General features: G+C 35.8%; 2 protein-coding genes across 2 annotated transcripts; both read right to left on the minus strand.

The window, feature by feature from the left end:
• Window positions 1–279: 279 nt before the first annotated feature.
• Window positions 280–1,248, minus strand: LOC109255725 (olfactory receptor 4M1). Its single transcript, XM_019430511.2, has one exon. It carries the CDS (start codon window positions 1,220–1,222, stop codon window positions 281–283), a length of 942 nt encoding a protein of 313 aa, XP_019286056.2. The 5' UTR covers window positions 1,223–1,248; the 3' UTR covers window position 280.
• Window positions 1,249–14,793: 13,545 nt separating this feature from the next.
• LOC109255738 (olfactory receptor 4S2-like) lies at window positions 14,794–15,757 on the minus strand. Its single transcript, XM_019430520.2, has one exon. It carries the CDS (start codon window positions 15,730–15,732, stop codon window positions 14,794–14,796), a length of 939 nt encoding a protein of 312 aa, XP_019286065.2. The 5' UTR covers window positions 15,733–15,757.
• Window positions 15,758–22,240: the final 6,483 nt, after the last annotated feature.

Here is a 22,240-nt window from a genome sequence, read left to right on the forward strand (position 1 = left end):
GATCATGACCTGAGCCGAAATCAGATGCTTAACCAACTGAGCCACCCAGGTGCCCCTACACCATCATTATATCTTAATTTCTAATGGTGATCTGCTGTAAGTTTCATGGAGGGTGTGAATAAACTTATTTTTGTCTTAATTTCTTTGTTTTTTCAGTGAATTGAGGGAAAAAAATCTGGTAGGAATTTAAGAACTCAGATGAAAAGCAGTACTATTACCACTGCAAATGCTTCCTACTTTAGGACGATGACCTTCAGAAAGATTCTAGAATATGCCACTTTCACTTCTCTTTACATAAAATGTATCTGTTGACCAACTTCCTCATGGCTGTCTTTACTTCCTTATTTCTCAAGGTATAGATAATGGGATTAAGTAAAGGGAATATCACAGTATGGAACACTGACACCACTTTATCTAGGGAAAAAGAGTCAAATGGGCGAGCATAAATGTAGATGGATGGCCCAAACATAAATACCACAATGGTGATGTGGGAATAGCAGGTGGACATGGCCCGGCTGGTACTCTCATCTGAGCCTGAATGTTTCTTAAGCATGGCCAGGAGGAAGGCGTAGGACATTAAGAGAGCAATGAAACATACCACAGAGATCAGACCACTGCTAAAAATCATCACTAATTCCTCCGGGAAGGTATTGGCACAGGCAATCCGGATAACCTGCGTGATGTCACAGAAGTAACTGTCTAACTCATTGGGCCCACAGAACGGAAGTCGAACAATGAGAGCCACTTGTATTATAGAATGAATAAAGCCCCCCAACCAGGAGAGAACCACCAGGATACTGCAGAGACGTCGATTCATGATAGTAGCATAGTGGAGAGGACGGCAGATAGCAGCATAGCGGTCAAACGCCATTACTGTGAGCAGGAACATCTCTGAGGCTCCCACAAAGTGCAAGAAAAAGAGCTGTGCAATGCACCCACCAAAGGAAATTCTCTTCCTTTCCACAAAGAAGTCTATGAGCATTTTAGGGGCTGTGATGGAGGAGTACCAAATGTCAAGGAAGGCCAGATTAGCCAACAGGAAATACATGGGTGAGGTCAAATGAGGGTCAAGCCTGATTGTGCAAATAATAAGAATATTTCCTGGAAGGATGAACAAATAGAAGGATAGAAATATAACAAATAGGACTAGTTGTACCTCTCGAGTCTGGGATAGGCCAGTGAGAACAAACTCTGTCACTCTGGTGTAATTTGCAGGTTCCATTTCTTCACTTTTTAAAAATAATGTGGCTATAAAAAAAATAAAGAAATTGCAATTACTCCAAATAGCATTATTTTACTGCTTTTGAAATCATCAGATTGGCCTCTGTTATTAAGAGACTGTATTAGGATACATCTGATTGTCCCATTTGATGTCTGATAAGCCAAAATAGGGGAAAAGTAAGTGATGACCTGAAAATTAGAAACACTGAAATCATATGAAGTGTGTCACATATCAGAAACCAACCAATCTATTAATGTTATTAATTTCTATTTTTTGTGAAACTCAGCAGTGTACTAATTCTTTCCCCATGCATCTACCTTAGTAAGAAATATATGCAGCTACTTATAAGATAAGCCAAATTGTAGACTGGTAATAAGAAAAAGAGCTGTTATTTCTAGATTTTTTGTTGTTGTTAAGAAATCTAGCCAACTTGGAAACTTGCTTGTCTAATATTGGGTACACTGATCTGGCAGTATTTTCTTTTTAATCTTTCAAAAAGATCCCAGGGCTTCATGTGTAATGAATGGACATTTCTTCTTTAACCAAAGCCTATACAGCTTAATCCTTGGTAATAGGTAAGCAGCCACAATATACAACAATGCAGGGTCATAGATGAAAATTCTTTGGGCTGCGATCAGATCTCATTACTGCACTGACCATGCATTTTATCCACTGCCCCAGGAAGGTAGGAAGAAGATATAGAGATCTAAGAAATGGGTTTGCTTACTACCCAAGCTGACCCATTCTGCCATTTCAAGATGACAGTGGGAATAAGATTATTGTTAAAATTTTGCTCAAGGCCTAGTCTTGAACCTACTACTATTAGATAAAACAAAACCCATTGAATAAAAATAATATAATCATTCACTTTACCAAATATGCTTCCTCTTTTAGGTAATATAAACACTGCCCATCAAAGTAAGTATTTCTTATAGCCAACAACCAATATGAAAGAGTTGCTTCTGTTCTACTGATGTGCTGTTTTATAATATTGCCTCTCCTCAGGAGGTAAGCATAGAAAAACAGAGTTAAGATTCTATAAAACCAAGTGGATGAAACAGCATCCAAGCAATAAAGATTATGTATACTATTGACTGAAGTAATCCAGTGTTTCTTCCTTCAAAGCTACCCACTCAATTTGTGCATAATTTTAATGACCATAGACATGACTTTCAGAACTAATATGTTATAAAAGCAAGAAAATAATGCTAAAGAAGGGATGGTTCACTATAAGTCAACACACTGAGAAAAGACCAGTATTTGCCAGCAATCTGACACAAAAGGAAGAAAACTAAAACACTGAGAAGGTTCAGCATTGTGGGACTTTTTAGCAAAAGGATAAATATTCCCACTCATGAATAGCCCAAGGTGAGCCTTAGTGAGTTAATTAATCACGTTTAGTAAGACAGTGAAATTTAAAATTCAGTTTGGAAAATTTTTAATCAAAAGAAAGATAATGCTGCCAATTTTCAATCCTCAACTTTCTTAAAAGCATGGTTATCCAGATTGACATATTTCCTAGGAATCCAGAAAGCAATGGTTTTACTATATTTACCTGGAGAGGGTGCCTGATAGCCTCCATAAAACTTTACACACGATATTGAAAGCTCTATCCCAAAACATATAGCGTCTGTGTCACTTCTATAAATTACCCATTTGTTTATTCAACAACTATTTAGAGGATATCTACTATGTCTTAACTGCTGAGAATACAACAATGAACAAGAAGACTTGGTTTCTGACTCACTTAAACTTCCATTTTAGAAGATTGACACAAAACTAATTAGTAAACAAGCAATAAGTAAATAAATGAATGATAAATAATCAAAACAAATAATTACCACTATTGATAAGAGACAAGAGTGAAGTAAAAAGGGGATTATGATAGAAAATAAATGGTAGTGGCACATGGTGGTGATGGTGATGGCTTTTTTAGAAGAGCATCTTTGAACTAGTGACATTTCAACTAATTGAAAGCAAGAGAAAAAGCATTCTAGGAATAGGGAAGAGCAAATGCAAAGTCCTTGTGATTGGGAAGGGTTTCTAGGAGCTATAGAAGATCTGCAACTTGCTGAAGCACAAAAACAGAATAGAGATAGCCAAAGGACCAAGTATTGTGTCTTTTAAGAAGAAAATTATATTTTAATAGCTTCCAATATATTTTAGAATAAAATCTAAAGAATAACTTAACAAGATTTGTGATTTAGAAATATCACCCTTGCCTCTTTGCAAATAAATTGAAGTAGGATTAGGTGTGGGTTAAACTACAGATACAGCAACAGCTATTAAGAGAAACGAAGTGTTTTCTTTAGAAAATACTTAGGAGATCCAATTGGCAGGATTTAATGTTGAATTGTATATTGTCATTGTCCCACTACGAAAGTCAGTCAGAATTTGAGCACCATAATGGCAAACTATTAAAAAATGTATCTTTAAATCTTCTGTGTCAGAAATGAGGTTCATCCAGCACATTGAGGTTTTTAATAAAATTTGAGTGAATCTGCCATAACTATTTAGGGATGCTCTGTCCACCCCCTAAGGAAAGCTTGGGATTGTGCCAATAGAGCCGGGAGCAAGGAATCATGTCTGTGGAAATTCTGCAGGGAGCTAAGCCACCTATGGAAACTGAGGTAGGGCATTTCCTTCCTAGGCTGCCATTTAGGAAATAACTATTCCAAGCCACTGCTTACTCTTAGAGCAGCTATGTTGCTTGGTCAAGTGGATTTTAATTCATCCTGCCTACACCTATGCCTCCTAAGTTTCTTGATACAAGCCCTCTCTTCTTTTTGTTCTCTTTTAATAAAAATTGCATATATTTAAGGTGTACAACATGGCAATCTGATGTACATATTCATAGTGAAATGAGTCCTATTATCAAGTTAATTAATATAATCTCTTCACACAGTTACCTTTTTTTTTCAGTGACAAGAACACCTAAAAATTACTCTCTCAGCAAATTTTCAGTATTCAGTACAGAATTATTAATGATAGTCATCATTCTGTACATGAGATCTCTAGACTTATTCATTCATTCTGCATAACTGCAAATTTGTTTTTGAGCAACATCTCTCTATTTTCCCCCACCTCTCTGTCCCTGGTAACAACCATTCTCCTCTCACATGGCTAAAGAAATTACGATATAATAATATATATAATTCTGTCTTTAAAAAAAAAGAGATCTAACATTTACAACAACATGAATGAACTTGGAGGATGTTATGCTAAGTGAAATAAGCCAGACAAAGAAATACTGCATGAGCTTACTTATATGTGGATTCTAAAAAAGCCTGCTCCTCTTTTAACAACATCTAGCGAATTCCCATTCTGTGCTTAATCTGTAGGGATATAGTATCTAGAGGATGACTATGGGAGATACCTAGAAGTACAGATGCTCTCCCTACAGGTGAATGAACTGTGAACTCTCCTCAAGGGAAAAAATGCTTTGGGGATAATTAAGAATCTGTGCAGAACTTCTTACCAACAATGCAGTGGGCATCCATGTATCTAGCCAAGCTCTCAGTAATCACATGAAGAATAGATATCTTGCCAATAGATATCTTGAGGAATTAGGGATGCTATCACATAGATCCTGAAATAGTAAAAGATGAAACGACTCAAGAGATATGCAGTTACCTTCATACAAGAGGCATTTTTAAAACATTAGCTATCATCTATGACCACTGTCAATTCTCTTTCCTTAGATGAAGATGTGAATGAAGAAGCCAGTGTCTTCCAGAGTAAAAGTCACTCATCCTAGCTCCTCCCAAAAACCAAAAACTCACAACCATAAGAACTGCTTTCAGACTCTGCTTCAATAACATCATGTAGAAGGAGTAAGCTGAAACTGAGAGGCTGGGAAAATGGAAGAAAAGGAAATGTTGTATTGATGAAGGGGAAAAAAGGCTGTAAAAGAAAGAGGAAGTTATTAGTCAGGCATTTCTTCTGACGATGAAAACAGCCCATCTTTATGGGTCACGTTGCTACCAGTGAGTATTCATTTAAATGAAAAAGTAAAATAGTTTTATAAAATAAATAAAAATGTTCATAAATAGGTTCAAGTGATGATTTATTGAAAATTCTTCCCCAGAGAAGAAAAGTACTTTAGCCTTCCAAACCCACTGATCATGGGACAATGATGAAGACTATGTAGGAGAGCTTTAGCCTTACTAAGCTAGGGGACCTTGAAAAATGGGGACTAAGGTCAAGTGAGAAAGGGAGGCTATAGGCAAGCACGGCAGGAAGGTACTAAATTTTTAGAAAATAGAGACATGTGGACTTGAATTTTAAAGAGTACTCTACCTCAGTAAGATCCATGTTAAAGCAAATCATTAAGAAAAAAAGATATTTTTAGAATAGTAGGATAAGGAATCAAAAACAAAGTCATTATTTGAAATCTTTTGTTTTGTCTTTATAACTCATATATTACACATACAGACATATGTATTACATATTCCTTTAATTTCTCCAAAATATTTATAAAGAGGTGAATTTTACACAGTGTAGGATATTTATATGATGCATACTCCAATTTAAAGGGCATCTATAAAGAGCTCTGAACAAGAATTAAGAAACTTGGATTCCCATGACAGCTTAGCCACCAAAATCTGTGTGACCTTAAAAAGGTCATTCAACTTCCCTCTACAGCAGCTTCTTCCTAGCAACATGAGGGATTTCAACTAGAATTTTAATGAATAACCTACTGTATAATTCTCTATTCTATGAAGATAAAGTTAAGAACAATATGGGTGACGACGTGGAGGGATAGTGATTTAATCACCATTGTAGATATACACAGCACATAAAATACATAACTTAAATACATTTTCCCTATTCCTAAGACATCGAGCTTACCTATCTTATTATGTAAGATAGGGAGGAGGTAAAAGCATCTGCACCACATACAGGGGTATGTGGAGACCAGGCATCTTGAGTCTCACAAATAAACCAACAGCAGAGAATACTACAATGTAGTAATTATCTAGATTTCCTAGATATTTTGTTGCCCACAATAAACTAGGCAAGAAGAAAGCATTAGGATCTGAGAAGGGCTTATTTCAGTATGAGAGGATCATTTGCTGCTTGTGCATTTCTCTTAAAATAGATATGCAGTGTAAGTGCCTTGATTCTAATTGCAGCTGACCAGTTACTAACTATGTGATCTTGAACAACTCACTCACTTCTCTTCCTTAATGTGTCCATAAGTGCAATGGAGATAGTAATAGTACCAACTTCATAGTTTTTATTGTAGGGATTAATGAGCTAATGCATGTAAAGTTCAGAAAAATATAGTTCATACTTACTTAAATTACTATTATTAATGTCATTATGATAATGATGATGTTTATATTCCCTTTGCAAAGAATCAAGCTCAATAGAAAAACTATTCTTCTTATACATAATTTCTAAAATATTGCCCTTTAATGTCTATTTGTATTTCTCTATCCCCAACTACTCTCCTTGGATCCAGAAGACTAAATTTGAGAAATAGCTTAGAGAAGAGGTCAAGAACATCTGACTTCTAAACACTACTATCTTCTCCTGTTTTCCCTAGACTCTAATCCTATGTGACTGTTGATAAATCACTATTATTAAGTCCTCTGACTAGTCTCAGAGGCCCTTTTCTATAATGACTGAAATCTGTATGAATGATTTCTAACAAACACCAGAGAAATTTGGGCTTGCATAGTAATGCTCTATTCACATCTATTCACATCAGTTTATATTTTGGCCAAAATGCAACTGAAACTCTAAGCCCCTTGAGGACATGAAGCATGTCTCATTTATATATCTGGCTAGTGCCTAAGATAGCTTCTGCCCCACTACAGTCACTAAGATGTGTTTATTGAATGAATGAGTGAATGAATGAATGAATGAATGAATGAATTTATAAGTGAATAAACTAGTTGATGACTTTATAGGAAAAAATGTCAAATACTTCTAAATCTAAATGTTTTATTAATCCATTTGGTGTTTTCTGACTCTGATTCATGATTCTTGATTTTATTTCCTGGAATCCTCTTTTTTAAGATACCTATTCTACCCATATTAATTTCAAATGAAAGTCTGCTTTTAAGGGTTTTTTTCTATTTTCACTTACAGAGTTGTCATGACTACCAACTCCAGTCCCTTCAAAATGAAACATATCAGGCCCTATCTCCCCCATATTCACAGAAATCATCCTGAAGAACTATCATAAGTGAGGTTTTTCCTAACTTCATTTCAGGAGTGACAGGACTCAAAATTTTGGAAGGTTCTTTTAATGGTTTGGTACTTACTGAAGACCCACAAGACAGAAAAACTTTCTCTGATTGAGACTGTTTAAGAATGTCTCATCCTGCAAGTATGAGATGACGAAGTCATCTTCTAAACGTCCAGTTCAGAGTTGGGTTTAAAAATACCTGTGGACATGAAACAAAAGAAGAAATAGTTTGTCCACCATGGTTAAGGTCGGCTCTATATGATCACCATGTTTCCCTAACACCTTTCCTTACTAGAAGCTTCTGCTTACCACTATTCTTTGAGTATTTTACATAATCATTCTTATTATTATATCTACCTCATAGTTCCAAAAAATAGAGTGGTTTATGTAAATATTCTAACACCATTATTCCACCTACCAGTTGCTAGTGACAGTCCTGATGTAGTCAAGGACTATAGAGGGGGTAGAGGTGCCTCTTCCCCCATCCACAACAGAAAGCTTTGTTTCTGTATTTTGGTATATATCAGTTCCTTCCCTGATGTAACAATGAGCTAACTAGCATCATGGATTTTGACTAAGAAAATCAATTCTCTGGAGGCCAGGGCCAGCCAGTTAGGAATCAAAACACTGAGGGAATAATTTAAAAGTTGATGTGTTCTTCATCCAAGGAACATAGAATCACAATATCTGAATTTTCCAGAACAAGTAAGGAAAACGGCTCACTCCCCTAAGTTATAACTACAAAATGTTATGATGTGGGATATGCTCTCTAAACTATGATGTGTAGTTCCAATTCACTTAGAGATGTTGGATCCTTAGGAAAATGGAGATCTATCAAAATCTAATACTGCCTGAATTACTTGAACAGTTTGGTGATGTTTGCAATAAAGATCTTAAGTAATAACTCCTTAAAATCTCTAACTTTTATTCAATGTCTTCTTCATGTGCTTAGCTACTATATGTCAGACATGGTAGTAGGCACCAGGCTTATAATGATGAGCAAGAGAGGAACTGTCCCTATTTCCCTAAATCAACCTATAAATTATTGTCCACCTATGAATACACAAACACTTGCCTATACCTCTCACCTAGAAATGTTCTCTGAAAACTTTAGGTAGGTAAGGTAGATGATAGATAGATGGATGGATGGACAGATATATAGATAGATGATAGATAGATGATGATTATGATAGAAAGAGAAAGAAAGAAAGAAAGAAAGAAAGAAAGAAAGAAAGAAAGAAAGAAAGAAAGAAAGAAAAAGAAAGAAAAGAAAAGAAAAGAAAAGAAAAGAAAAGAAAAGAAAGAAAAAGAAAGAAAGAAAGAGAAAGAAAGAAAAAGAATTTTAGGTTCTATCTCAATTTTATTCTATCAGCTTGATCTCCATCTCTTATCTTTCAGATATTTTTCCTCCTAAAATTATCTTTATATTAAACTCCCTGTTTGTAAAGTAAGGATGACTGAGTTACCTTTAGTAAAGTTGCAGGATACAAAGTTAATATGAAGAAAGTGGTTTCATTTATGTACACTAATAACAAATACCAGAAAGAGAAGTTTAAAAATTATCCCACTTACAACCATGCCAAAAAGAATAAAATATCTAGAAATAAACTTAACCAAAGCTGTTAAACAACTATACTCTGAAAATTATAAAACACTGGTCAAAGAAATTGAAGACAACACAAACAAATGGAAAGATATTCTACACTCATGGATTGGAAGAATTGATGTTAAAATGGCCTTACTATCCAAAGAAATCTACAGATTCAATGCAATCCCTATCAAAATACCAACAGGATTTTTTCACAGAACTAGCAAAAATAATCCTAAAATGTGTATGGAAGCAAAAAAGACCATGAATAGCTAAATAAATCTTGATAAAGGAAAACAAAGCTACAAGTATCACAATGCCATATTTAACTATGTACTATAAAGTGACAATAATTAAAAACAGTATGGAACTGGAACAAAAGTAGACACATAGATCAATGGAACAAGATAGAGAGCCCAGAAATAAACTCACATTTATACAATTAATCCATGACAAAGGAGGCAAGAGTGTACAATGAGGAAAAGACTGTCTCTTCAACAAATGGTGCTGGGAAGACTGGACAGGTACATGCATAAGAACGAAACTGGACCACTTTCTTATACCATACATAAAAATAAATTCAGTATGGGTAAAAACTTAAATGTGACACTCCAAATCATAAAACTCCTGAAAAGAACATAGGCAGTAATTTCTTTGACATCAGCCACAGCAATATTTTTCAAGATATGTCTCCTCAGGCAAGAGAAACAAGAGCAAAAATAAACTGTTAGGACTACATCAAAATAAAAAGTTTCTACACAGCAAAGGAAACAGCCAATAAAGCATAAAGGCAGCCTACTGAATGGAAGGCAATATTTACAAATGATATATCCAATAAGGAGTTAATATCCAAAACATATTAAGAAAGAACTTAATACAACTCAACATCAAAAATAATAACAAATAACCCAATTTAAAAATGGGAAGAGGATCTGAATAGACACTTTTCCAAAGATAACAATTGGCCAACAGACACATGAAGAGATGCTCAACATCACTAATCATCAGGGAAATGAAAATCAAAGCCACAATGAGATATCACCTTATACCTGTCAGAGTGGCTAAAATCAAAAAGACAAGAAATAGCAAGTATTGGTAAAGATATGGAGAAAAAGGAAATTTTATGCATTGTTGGTGGGAATGTAAATTGGTGCAACCACTACAGAAAACAACATGGATGTAACAAAAAATTAAAAACAGAAATACCATATGGTCCAGTAATTCTGATACTGATATCTGATACTGGATATCAAAAGGATATATGCACCTGTATATTTATTGCAGTATTATATACAATAGCTAAGATACGGAAGCAACCCAAGTGCCCACAGATAGATGAATGGATTTAAAAAAAAGGATGTAGTATATAGCTACAATAGAATACTATTCAGCCATAAAAAAAGAATGAGATCTTGCCATTTGTAACAACATGTATGGATTTAGAGGGTATTATGCTAAGTGAAATAAGACAGGGAAAGACAAATGCCATATGATTTTACTTACATGTGGAATCTAAAAAACTAACTAACTAACTAAATAAATAAATAAATAAACAAACAAACAAACAGAAACAGACCCACAAATACAGGGAACAAACTAATTGGTTTCCAGAAGGAAGGAAGTTTTGGGGATTGGCAAAATAAGTTAAAGGGATTGGGAGATGCAGGTTTCCAGTTATGGAATATACAAATCACAGGGATAAAAGATACAGCATAGGGAATATGGTTAATGGTATTGTAATAGTGTAAAATGACAGATGATAGCTATGCCAGTGAAGAGCATAGCATAATGTATAGACTTATTGAATCACTATGGTGCACATGTGAAACTAATGTGACATTGTGTGTCAATCAGATTTCAATTTTAAAGAGAGGGAAACATGGAGGAAAATTAAATACATATTACTAAATGAAAGAAGCCAATCTGAAAGGCTACCTACTGTTTCATACCAACTATATGACATTCTGGAAAAGGTAAAACTATGGAGTCAGTAAAAAGATCAGTGGTTGCCAGGGCTTGGGGTTTGGGGTTTGGGGATTGGGAAAGGGAAAGATGAAAAGGCAGAGCACAGAGGATTTTTAGGGCAGTGAAACTACTCTGTATAATAATATAATGATGGATACATATCATTATACATTTTTCCAAGCCCACAAAATATGCAACAGTAAGCATAAATCATAATGTAAACTAGACTTTGGGTGATTACGATATGCTGTAACAAATAGATCACTCTGTTGGGGAACACCGATAATGAGGGGAGTTATGCATGTGTTGGGGCAGGAAGTATATGAGAAATCCTAGTACCTTTCCTTTAATTTTTCTGTGAACCCAAAAACTGCTCTAGGAAAATTTAGTCTTAATTTTTAAAAAATCAGGAGAAAGAAAATCTCTCTCCTTTCAGGTTTCTATATCTACTCTCTGCCATTCCCTTCAGGCACAAAGGTATTAACAGCTCTCCTGCTCCTTACCCTTGGTTATATGCTGTCCCATGTGACTCCTCCATATCTACAATTTTATAGACAGTCCCTCTGTGAATTTCTCTTTGTGAATTATCCTATCTTGAGTGTGTCATCAGCTTTCTGATAAGAGTCCTAAATGATACAGTTTTCTATAAATGTGCCCTTAAACCCATCAACTTGCTCCATCCTATTGCCTATACCTTTATAATTAAGATGCTCCATCATCATCTTAAATAATATAAATTCCCACTCTCACTCTGTTTTCCAAAGCCTCCCTTCCTGGGGCTTCTATCCTTCTGCTTTCATCCATTTCTACTGCCCCCTAATGCCTGCTTCACAGCTCTCATCTTAAAAGTGCTTTTGGCCACCCCTGCATTGATTTCTTGAGCCTATCTCCTCTTAGTTGTTTTTCCTGGGACACATCCTCCCATACTTTCAAAGAAAGTGTACTTATAGAGTAAATTTTATAAATCTTTGCATGACTGAAAATGTTTTATTCTACTTTCACACCTGATTGATGGTTTTGTTCTATATAGAATTCTTGCCTGAGAATCAGTTTCAGTCACTTTTCCACTGTATTGAAGGGACCAGGGCTGTTATTGAATACTCTAGTGCCTTTTGGATTTTGCATACTTTTTTGTGGCCTTTTTCCTCTCTCAATAATTTTATAATCTTATCAATCTCTAGGGTAATACAATTTCATAATAATGTGCCTTAGTTACTGTTTTCTCATCACTAGGGTAGGCACTCAGTACATCTTTTGTATCTGGAGACTTAAACCCTCCTGCTCTGAGTTTTCTTTTCATTGTTTCTTTTAAATTCTTCCCCTCTGTCTTCTCTGTTCTCCTGGGACAAATATGAGTTAAGTGTTTTACCTCTTGACTTGAATTTTCATATTCAGTTGTTTGGAGGTGACTGGATGGCTCAGTTGGTTAAGCATCCAGGTCAGGTCATGATCTCACATTTGTGAGATCGTGTCCCAAGTTGGGCTCTCTGCTGACAGTGCAGAACCTGCTTGGGATTCTCTCTCTCTCCCTGCCTCTGTCCCCTCCTGCTCATTCTCTCTCTCTCTCTCTCTCTCTCTCTCTCTCTCTCTCTCTCTCTCTCTCAAAACAAATAAACATTAAAACAAAAAGATATCAATGGTTTTTACAATGAATTTGTGTTATCTCTAATTCCAAAATTCCCTTTTGCCTTCCTAACAGCTCACGTTTTACTTCAACTACCTTATGTATATTAAAGACTTAGGCACCAAAACTTTGACCAAAGGCAGAGATCAACAGAGCAGAGCTTACTGACTGCTGGGCTTCTGATCAAGGTTCTAGCAGAGAGGCAGCCATTCCATTTGTGATCTCCAAAGGAAAAATGTGAAAGACTTTTCTCTAACATAGTTTAATTTCTTAATGCAAAGATGTCAGTATTCTGTTTGTGAAGTGTATGCCTGTGTGAGCATCTGAGAGTGAGGGGTGAAAAGAAAAGGTGGTAGACTGAACCATTCCTTTCTTTTAATTGCCCTATAACTAGCCCTGAACCCCACTATCATCCTTGCCTGGTGCCCTGGCATCTCAAACATGTCAGGGATTCTGGGAGATAAATCTGTCTATTTCTCCTCAATATTCCTCTCAGTTGCTACTTTCGTGTTAGCCTTCTCTCCTCTGCCATATCAGTTACCCCGCCTTTGTCTTGTCTTTTCCAAACATATGTTGAAATCTTTTGTCTGCATCTAACTTCTGTCCTATTTGTGAGTCTAAACTTTTTTCTCGTTTGTTGTTATTGCTATTTTATTTAGATCTTAGGAGGAAAAAGGAAAACTCATGTAGCCCACAATTTTAAATATAAGTTCAGTATATTTGTTATTTTTTAAAAGGATAGAATGATCCTTTTTCACAGAGGAAAGGTAATATGAAAAATAACTATAGGGAAATGCAACAAAAGGTTAGTGGTGGTATTTTAATATTTTAACGGGGTCACCATAAATAATGTCGTCTCTGTTACTAAGGGAAAAAAGGAACAGTGGATACTGGGATAACAACAGGTAGACTCTGTCACAAATAGGTATTGTGCATCCAGCTCTGTGCCATACATAGGGAGTAGAAAAAAGGTAAGATATGTTATTTATATCATTAATAAATTACAGAAATGAGGTAAAATCCAGTAAGGGAACAAAAACTGGGAAAAATGTCTGATACCATTTTATAAACCATATGGAGGTGTGCTTAAGGCACACAGAAAACAGATGTTGGATGAAAATAATCAGGGCAGAATTCTTGAAAGATATAGAGATATAGAAACAAGATCTAAGAAGTTCCTCAGAATAAAATTGCTTTTCTGAAGTACTGAGACCATCCAGCTATCCTCTGACCTTACTAAGAACACAACAGAAAAGAATCTATTCTGTCCCTTTCAAAAATTGAAAATAAATTTAACCAAAAATGTATAATATATCTCCTTGACTTAGTCATTGCAATAGTTCAAATGTCAATTCATTTTAGTTGCTTTAATTAGTCTGTTTTATGTATTGCAAAAATAAAAGTAGGATAAATTTTAGTACAAATAATATACTACTAGGATTATAGAGAGTATTCAAATTTTCCAACAGGATCTTTAAAAAATTGCTCCACACAAAATATGTAAAATGTACCCCTTTTCCCCCTCTAAAGAAACAATCCTTTGGGTAGTTTATGAATGTACACTAACCTCTTAATTGTATGCAGCGTATATTTCTATGTATGCATTTTCACTGCATTCTATGTATGTACTATCGTTATCTCTTTATGAATCCATTTCCCCTACTAGATTATATGATATTTGTGGGGAAAGACTAGGAAAGGAAAAAAGAAGGAAAAAAAAAGAAGGAAGGAAAGAAAGGAGGAGGGAGGAAGAGAGGGAAGGGAGGGAGATTGGGAGACAAGGAGGCAGTTTCTGGGAAGTTAGACTTCTGTTTTTAAGAGAAATGGTCAGATTCCTCAGAGATCTTTCTCTTGTAACATCATTCTACATTGTTGAATTATAGTTTAAGAAAGCTTAATTTGAATTGAAGGGACATAAAGCAGTTAAAGAGATACTGGCTCAGAGTGTTTACTCTCCTACTCTAAAAGTAAGAGAGGATAAACCTTGACAGTATAGAAACCTAGACGGTATAGAAAGGCTTAGCCTTCTATAAGGTATAGCCCACCTAAACATAGAAAAAAGAGTCTCAAATTATTCCTGGTTAAATGAAAAGTACAAGATAATTGAATTTTAGGGACTATTCCTTAAAAATCATTAATAAGTTACAGATAATTGAAGGTATTAGCTTATTCTCTGATTTTGCAATTCTGACAAGCTATCCCTTCTCCTTTTCCTTCAAGGAGACCTTGCGACTCCATATCCGTTTCATGGCATTCTTTACATCCTCATTCCTCAGAGTATAGATGAGTGGGTTTAGCATTGGGGTAATGGTAGTATAAAACACAGACACAGCCTTATCCAGTGGGAAAGTAGTGGAGGGACGAAGATAAATAAATATACAAGGGACAAAGAAGAAAGTTACTACAGTGAAATGAGACCCACAGGTAGAGAGAGCCTTGCGCCGGCTCTCTGAAGACCGCTTACGAAGACTAAACAGAATGACCGTGTAGGAGGCCAGAAGAATGAGGAAACACCCCAGAGAGATGAGGCCACTGTTGGCAACCACCAACATATTTACGAGGGTTGTATCAGCACAGGCAAGCTTTAGGACTGGGTGGACATCACAAAAGTAGTGGTCAATGACCTGATCATTGCAGAAAGGCAGCTGAAAGGTCAGAAGGGTCTGAACAAAGGAATGACCCAGGGCTCCTAACCAGGACAATGATGCCAGAACAATACAAACATTGGCACTCATGATGGTAGTATAACGGAGAGGTTGGCAGATGGCAGCATAACGGTCGAAAGCCATAACAGTCAAAACAAAAATCTCCGCACACCCAAAAAAGTGGAAGGTAAACATCTGAGTTACACAGCCCCAGTAGGAAATGGTCTTTTTCTCAGAAATAAAGTCTGCAATCATCTTGGGTGCTGTGGCTGAGGAATAGGCAATGTCCACAAAGGACAGGTTACTGAGGAAGAAGTACATGGGCGTTTGGAGCTGGGGATCAGAAAAGACCGTAAGCAAAATGAGCAGATTTCCCACCATGATCACGATGTAGAAGAGGAGAAATAAGGCAAAGAACATCAGTTGCATTCCAGGATCTTGGGAAAGTCCTAGGAATATAAATTCAGTGACATTATTAGCCACTTCCATGGGGACCCAGATGGTACTGGCTTGGTGGCTCTGGTTCTCTGCAAAAATAAATAAATATAAACCACTGTAAGCATGGTACAGCCTAAAGGAGAAGTCTTATTAAAATATTTAAGTGATGCTAAATATAGGAGAGGAAACTTCATATTTCTTGAGCATAGTCAATTTTCTTACCACATTATTGACTCACATGTGATTTCTGTTACACTCAGACCTATAGTTCTTTTCTCTCAAATAATAATCTAGAGAATATGATGATTTTTTATTGGATTTAATGTACCCTAATCCTCCCTCTCTCTCTCTCTCGTATTGCCAGAAATTCTCTTTCAGATGGAAAATTTTAAATCAATTATTAAATAAATTTTTGAGGCTTAAGGTAAATATAAGAAGTCAGAATCCGAGATTTGATGCCAAATTTCTTAGATGGATCTTTTTTAACATAATGTACAGCGATCAACTTTAGAAGAATAACATTCTACTTAATCAAATGATAAAGACTGTTTTTAGTTTCTAAATTAGGTTGGGAGTTTCAATACAATTAAAGATTAAGTCATTTTTAGTGATGAACAACAGCAGAAACAGAGGTCTCCTGCTTACCAAAAACCCATGCTTATAAATAACATCCTGGGAGTTTGAGTCCTAAGACTTGGTATGCATGTGAAAATTTCATTTTGCTTGTCAGTAAGGAATACCTGAAGAGTGGTCAACCTATACAGAGAAATGCTTTTCTCTATGTTGCTCTAAAGAGTTGAAAAGCTAAAACATACTGAGGCCCCTATCATTCTCAATCCCTTTGCCTTGAAATAGCCTTCTGTCCTTGTAATCAGAGGTAAAAATCAGTAGTTAAATTTCCATACAGAAAAGCTATAAATGGTAGTTAAAGAATAAGTCTAACACCATTTTACAAAATATACACAGGGATGCTCAGGGAATACAGATAAAAATATTGAGTAAAAATTATCAAGGAAAAATTCTTGAAAGAGATAAATCATAAGACAGGATCTAAAGAAGTTCCTCAGAATAAAAAATGGCTTTTCTGAAGCATTGCAAATTACTAGCTATCTTTCATCTTTGCTAGGAACACCTTTTTTCTGCCTGGATAGTGAAAGCTGAGTGATTTAAGTTTGAACACCCCCACCAAATGGATTACTTTAAGTAAATCTATTTTCTCAATCTCAGTCTTCTCATTTATAAAAGATGGGTAACAAAAATTATTTTACTTCACAGAACTGTTACAGAAATAAAATGAGATCATTTGTGTAACTTTTTTTGTATTTATGAGGTGATTTACTTTGTCATTTGAGTCTGTGAAGTGTGGGATCTTTTTAGTAAGAAGTTTTCATTTGATCTATTCATTATATAAAAATTATATAGAAAATATTAAAATTTATCCATAATTTTATTCCTGAGATAATAAACAATAATATCTGTCCATCTCCATGGTAGACATATTATTAATAGTGGTGATACTGGTAGTAAATATTTACTAAGCACTTTACTATGTGCAGGATTATATGCTAAACTATTAGCATATGTTACCCCATCTATCCTCACAGCAACATTTTAATTTCTATCTCCATTTTAAGGAGCACAAAATTTTGAAGAGATTAGGTAAATTATCTAGTAAAACACAGTCAGTGAAGAGGCTGGTATTTGAATTGAGACATTCTGATTCCAAAACCCACACAACACTCATCCCCCTAAATAAATAATAGGTAGAACAATAAGTGAAAAGATGATAATGATAGATGATAGATAGATAGATGATAGATGAAAGAAAGAACTAGAAACAGAAAAAGAAAGAAAGAAGATAAACTTCTCATGAAAAGGAATTCCTTTTTTTAAAAAATCAACTGTGCTCTTATGGTGTAAAGTCCTTTGATTAGAGGATACACTCCAAGTCCTCAACATCTTTGAATATTCTGACACTACAACAGCAAAGCCAAATTGTTCTCAGTCATAACCAAATGGCAGAATCATAAGGGTTGAAAATCATTTAGGTAATAATAGAAAATTTCTATTGTACTTACTATTGTCTAAGTGGTAATAATTCATTTAATCCTCATAACATTCTTACAGTGTAGGCTATCATCATTATCCCCACTTCAGAGATGAGGAAACTGAAGCACAGAGAAAGTGCATAACTTGCCCAAGGTCACAGAGCTAGGTAATTGACAGAGTTGGTATTGGAACCTAGGCAAAAGGACTTTAAAGTTTATTTTATTTTTTTATTAATTTTATTTTTTTAAATTTACATCCAAGTTAGTTAGCATATAGTGCAACAATGATTTCAGGAGTAGATTCCTTAGTGCCCCTTACCCATTTACCCCATCCCCCCTCCCACAACCCCTCCAGTAACCCTCTGTTTGTTCTCCATATTTAAGAGTCTCTTATGTTTTTGTCCCCCTCCCTGTTTTTATATTATTTTTGTTTCTCTTTCCTTATGCTCATCTGTTTTGTCTCTTAAAGTTCTCATATGATGCATACTCCTGGAGCTGTGGGACTGTGGGCATAAAGTCAGCATGCCTTCTTTCTCATTTAAAAGTCTTAAAATTTCTGTAATAGCCAAAAGACTCCTTTTCTGCTAATTGTGAAGGGTTTTTTTGGTTTTTTTTGTTTTATTTTAAGTTTATTTATTTATTTTGAGAGAGAGAGTGGGGGAGGGGCAGAAAGAGAGGGAGGCAGAGAATCCCAATGCAGGGCTTGAACTCACGAACCATGAGAAAACCATGAGATCATGACCTGAGCTGAAGTCAAGACTCAGACTCTCAATGACTGAGCCAGCCAGGCACCCCTAATTGTGAAATTTTGTAAAGCTGTATCCAGTACTTTGAGGCAAACACTACATTTACAACTGGCAAGATCATCACAACATTCAGAGTTTGTGCCCAACTTTGCTTAAACTTACACTGAGGATGTCATAAGCGATGTGGTACTGATAATCTTGATGTTATTTCATTGACATGTGTTGCCAGAGGAGGCCCGCATGTAAACCAGCAATCCCAGGTCTAGAGGAGAGTCGGAGACACGTCTCCAGAGAAGGTCTTCACTGAATGGAATGTTGGAAGGTGAATTAGAGTTAACCTGATGATGAAGAAGACTGCAGGGTGAGGGCACAGAAGACAGGGCAGGGCAGGAAGGACATTCCAGGCCTAATGGACTGGAATACATGAAGACAGTGTAAATCATCATAGCATCCCCACTGGGGAATGCCAACAGGTTTGACATGATTCAACACAGAATACATGAAAGCAAGTGTCAGGAAGTGAGGCTAAAAAGGAAGAGGAGCTCAGATCATAGTCTTGTATGTTAAGTTGAGGAGTTGGAATTTATTGTGAATGATTTGGTGGATCATGAAGAAAGATCACTCTAGCAGCAGGAGGGCAGCAGGAATAGGTGCTGAAGAGTAGCTGTTACAAAGAAGCCTGAAACCCAACTTTCCTAGGTTCAAATTCAAGCTCCCCTATTTGTTCACATTAGGACTTTAGGAAAGTTACTTAACTTCCCTTTCCTCAGTTTTCTCACGGGTTAAATGTAGATAAAAATACCACACAGCACTGGGGCGCCTGGGTGGCTCAGTTGGTTAAGCTTCTGACTTCTGCTCAGGTTATGATCTCACAGTTTGTGAATTAGAGCCCCGCAACAGGCTCTGTGCTGACAGCTTGAGGCCGGGAGCCTGCTTCAGATTCTGTGTCTCCCTCTCTCTCTGCCCCTCCCCCACTCACGCTCTGTCTCTCTTTCCTTCAAAAATAAATAAACATTAAAAAAATTTTTTAAAGGAAATAGCACACAGCACATAATTGCTGTAAGGATTAGGTGTGCATCTTATGTAAAGCACTTATGTACATGGCACACTATAAGTGAACACATAATCATCATCCCCATCTTTGTGACCAGAGAATATGCTGACTGGAAGGAAGGAGAAAAGCCTGGATAGGAGTCATTGTAAGATGCTAAATTCCTTACTACATTCATCTCCTAATTCCCATTTATATGTATTTCCATGCTTTCCATTTTTACAAAACTTACCTACTGATGACACCCACTTTCTCAAATATATTCTTTGACTTAGAGTAGTAGTAGAAAATAGTGCATATTTTTTAATCACTTTAAGAGTTCAAGCAAGGATACCAAAGATGTTTGGGCAGCTACCATATTCTTCTTGAGTAGTGACAATCTCAACTTTATCCGGGATCACCTCAGAAGCTGATTAAGGTAATTCAAGTCTAAGACCAAGATCCTTCTACTATCTTTACTGGGAGAAAGAGAACAGGATTTAAAGATAGAACAACAGAGCCTGATTCAACAGCTCTGCCTCTTACAGGCTATGTGATCTTAACACCATTTTCCTTACTTCTATTAACTTCAGAGTCCTCTCCTGTGAAAGAATAATGCCACACATGGTAAGGATCAAATTAATTAATGGACACTAAAACAATAAGTTACCTGTAAAACTAAGTCATAATCATTTCAGTGAAAAAAATTCAGAAGCATCAGTATCCAATGTCTGAACACTGTGGACCAGGGCTTGTATGGGACTCATCAGCATTTCCACTGGTCTGTACAGGTTCTTAGGTCAAATTTTGTCTCTCAGATAATGCCAAAGAATATACACTAGTTATAATGGTACCTCTGCTGTTAAAGAAATAAGATCGCTCATTTATTTAACTCCATAAGCCCACTTGAATTATTTCAAATAAAATAAATAGCAAGACTGCAGTGCCCTGAAATTCTCTGAGAAAGAGATTTAGTCTTAGTTTCTTCTGTGAACAATTTGCAAAGAACAGGGATTAAATATTCTGTTTCTCCTTCCTAACACCAAGTTCCATCCCACGGAAAGCTCTTTGCGCAATAGTGTCCTTGACATCAATATCCCTCATAGAGACATGTACACAGAAAACATGTACGTTTTCATGCCTCTGGTCATTTGACATCATTTTATTACCTGTAGATATTTTGAACTTTTACCTATAGAAAAATTTAAAGTCCTAATTTATCCTGTCCCTCTAATTGTCTACAATTGAGAAAGAAACTTACTAATTATGTGTGGAACTGAGAGATAAGGAATAATAATCTGAATAAGGCTTCAAAACGACTTGCAAATGTGTTAATGTAACACAATGTAGGTTATTTAAGGTACCATCCATATCATCTTCTATATTTCAGGCAACACCAATATTTATTTATCCTTTCACTTAATAAATATTTATTGAGCACATTCTCTGTGTCTGGTGTTATGCCGTGAATATAAAAAAGGTAAGTAAAACCCAATACCTGACATAGTCATTCATTTTAGAGTAATATGTTTAAAAGGCCTTCTCAAATCCTCTTACATTGAACCATAACTTATGTAAAATCTTATACTTACATAGATAAAAAAAATATTAGTAATTACTTGACTTCATTCCACTCATCTAACCATGAGTGAAACTAGTGAAGTGTAAGAGGAAATTGAATTATGTAGGCTGCACTGCTAGTGATAAAGCTAGAACTAAATCCCAACTGAAATAATATTGATACACACCTTAAACTACAGCAAACTATTTCCTAAATCACTTAAAAGAATTATTAGAACAGATGTTGTAAGTGGATGAAGAATTTAATGATTTCTCTTTATCCCTGAATATGATTTGAATCAATGAAAATTGCCCTTGCCTCTCACCCTGGTTGTTAACTTATCATTACAGATAGGAAACTTACTCTGGCTGTCTTCTTGAGTGTGGTCCCACGACATGGATTTGGACAACCTGAGATCTTCTTAGATCAATAAACCTTTCTGAGATGGAAATGTGATCTATATCTAGATATTCACGCTACAAGATTGAAATGTGTACAGTGATGTTTCTCTTATGTGTGTGTTGCATTTTACAAGACGATTATGCCTACAGCCTGAGAAGAGGTCTTGTTTGTTCATTTGTTCTCTCCTTCTTTCTCTCAGGATTTTATGAGCTTAAAGCCATGCCATGGCTTCTGATCTTGATCTGTAAGACTTTATTTCTGTATTCCTGGCTGCCAGGAGAAAGAAACTGTCAGCAATCTTTATGCATCATCAGAGTCCTGAGGGAATGGCTGGCCAGGTGATTAGGTAGCATCTAGAGAGTATTATTAGGCAGGAAAGTGCCAAGTATAATTCCCATTAAGTGACCCTTGTAAAACCATATTGAAGGCTACTTGGTAAATTGCTAGTTAAAAATAAGCAGGCCATTTTTGCAACTTTGCACAATTTACTCATAGCTAAAGTTGGGGCAAAGGAAACTTGGTGATGCTCAGTATCACTATATTGGACCACTAACCCAAGTATATTAGTTTATAAAACTATTAAAATGTTTTCATTTAAAAATTCATTTTAAAAACTACTGAAGCTCAAGTACACAAGCAAAATGTTTAATTTAGTGACACAGTAAAGATACTGCCTCAGTCCTATTATTACATGCATGAGTTTCTAAGAACTTAGGTCAAGGGGGCTTGACAAAAATTGAGGATTACACCTCTGCCCTCTAGTATAAAATGT

Source organism: Panthera pardus, unplaced genomic scaffold (genome assembly GCF_024362965.1).
Source record: "Panthera pardus isolate Hobbes unplaced genomic scaffold, ASM2436296v1 HiC_scaffold_24, whole genome shotgun sequence".
Lineage (NCBI taxonomy): Eukaryota > Metazoa > Chordata > Mammalia > Carnivora > Felidae > Panthera > Panthera pardus.

Coding starts and splice junctions, on each gene's coding strand:
- LOC109255725 (XM_019430511.2), bottom strand. CDS start 1,222: ATGGAACCTGCAAATTACACCAGAGTGACAGAGTTTGTTCTCACTGGC.
- LOC109255738 (XM_019430520.2), bottom strand. CDS start 15,732: ATGGAAGTGGCTAATAATGTCACTGAATTTATATTCCTAGGACTTTCC.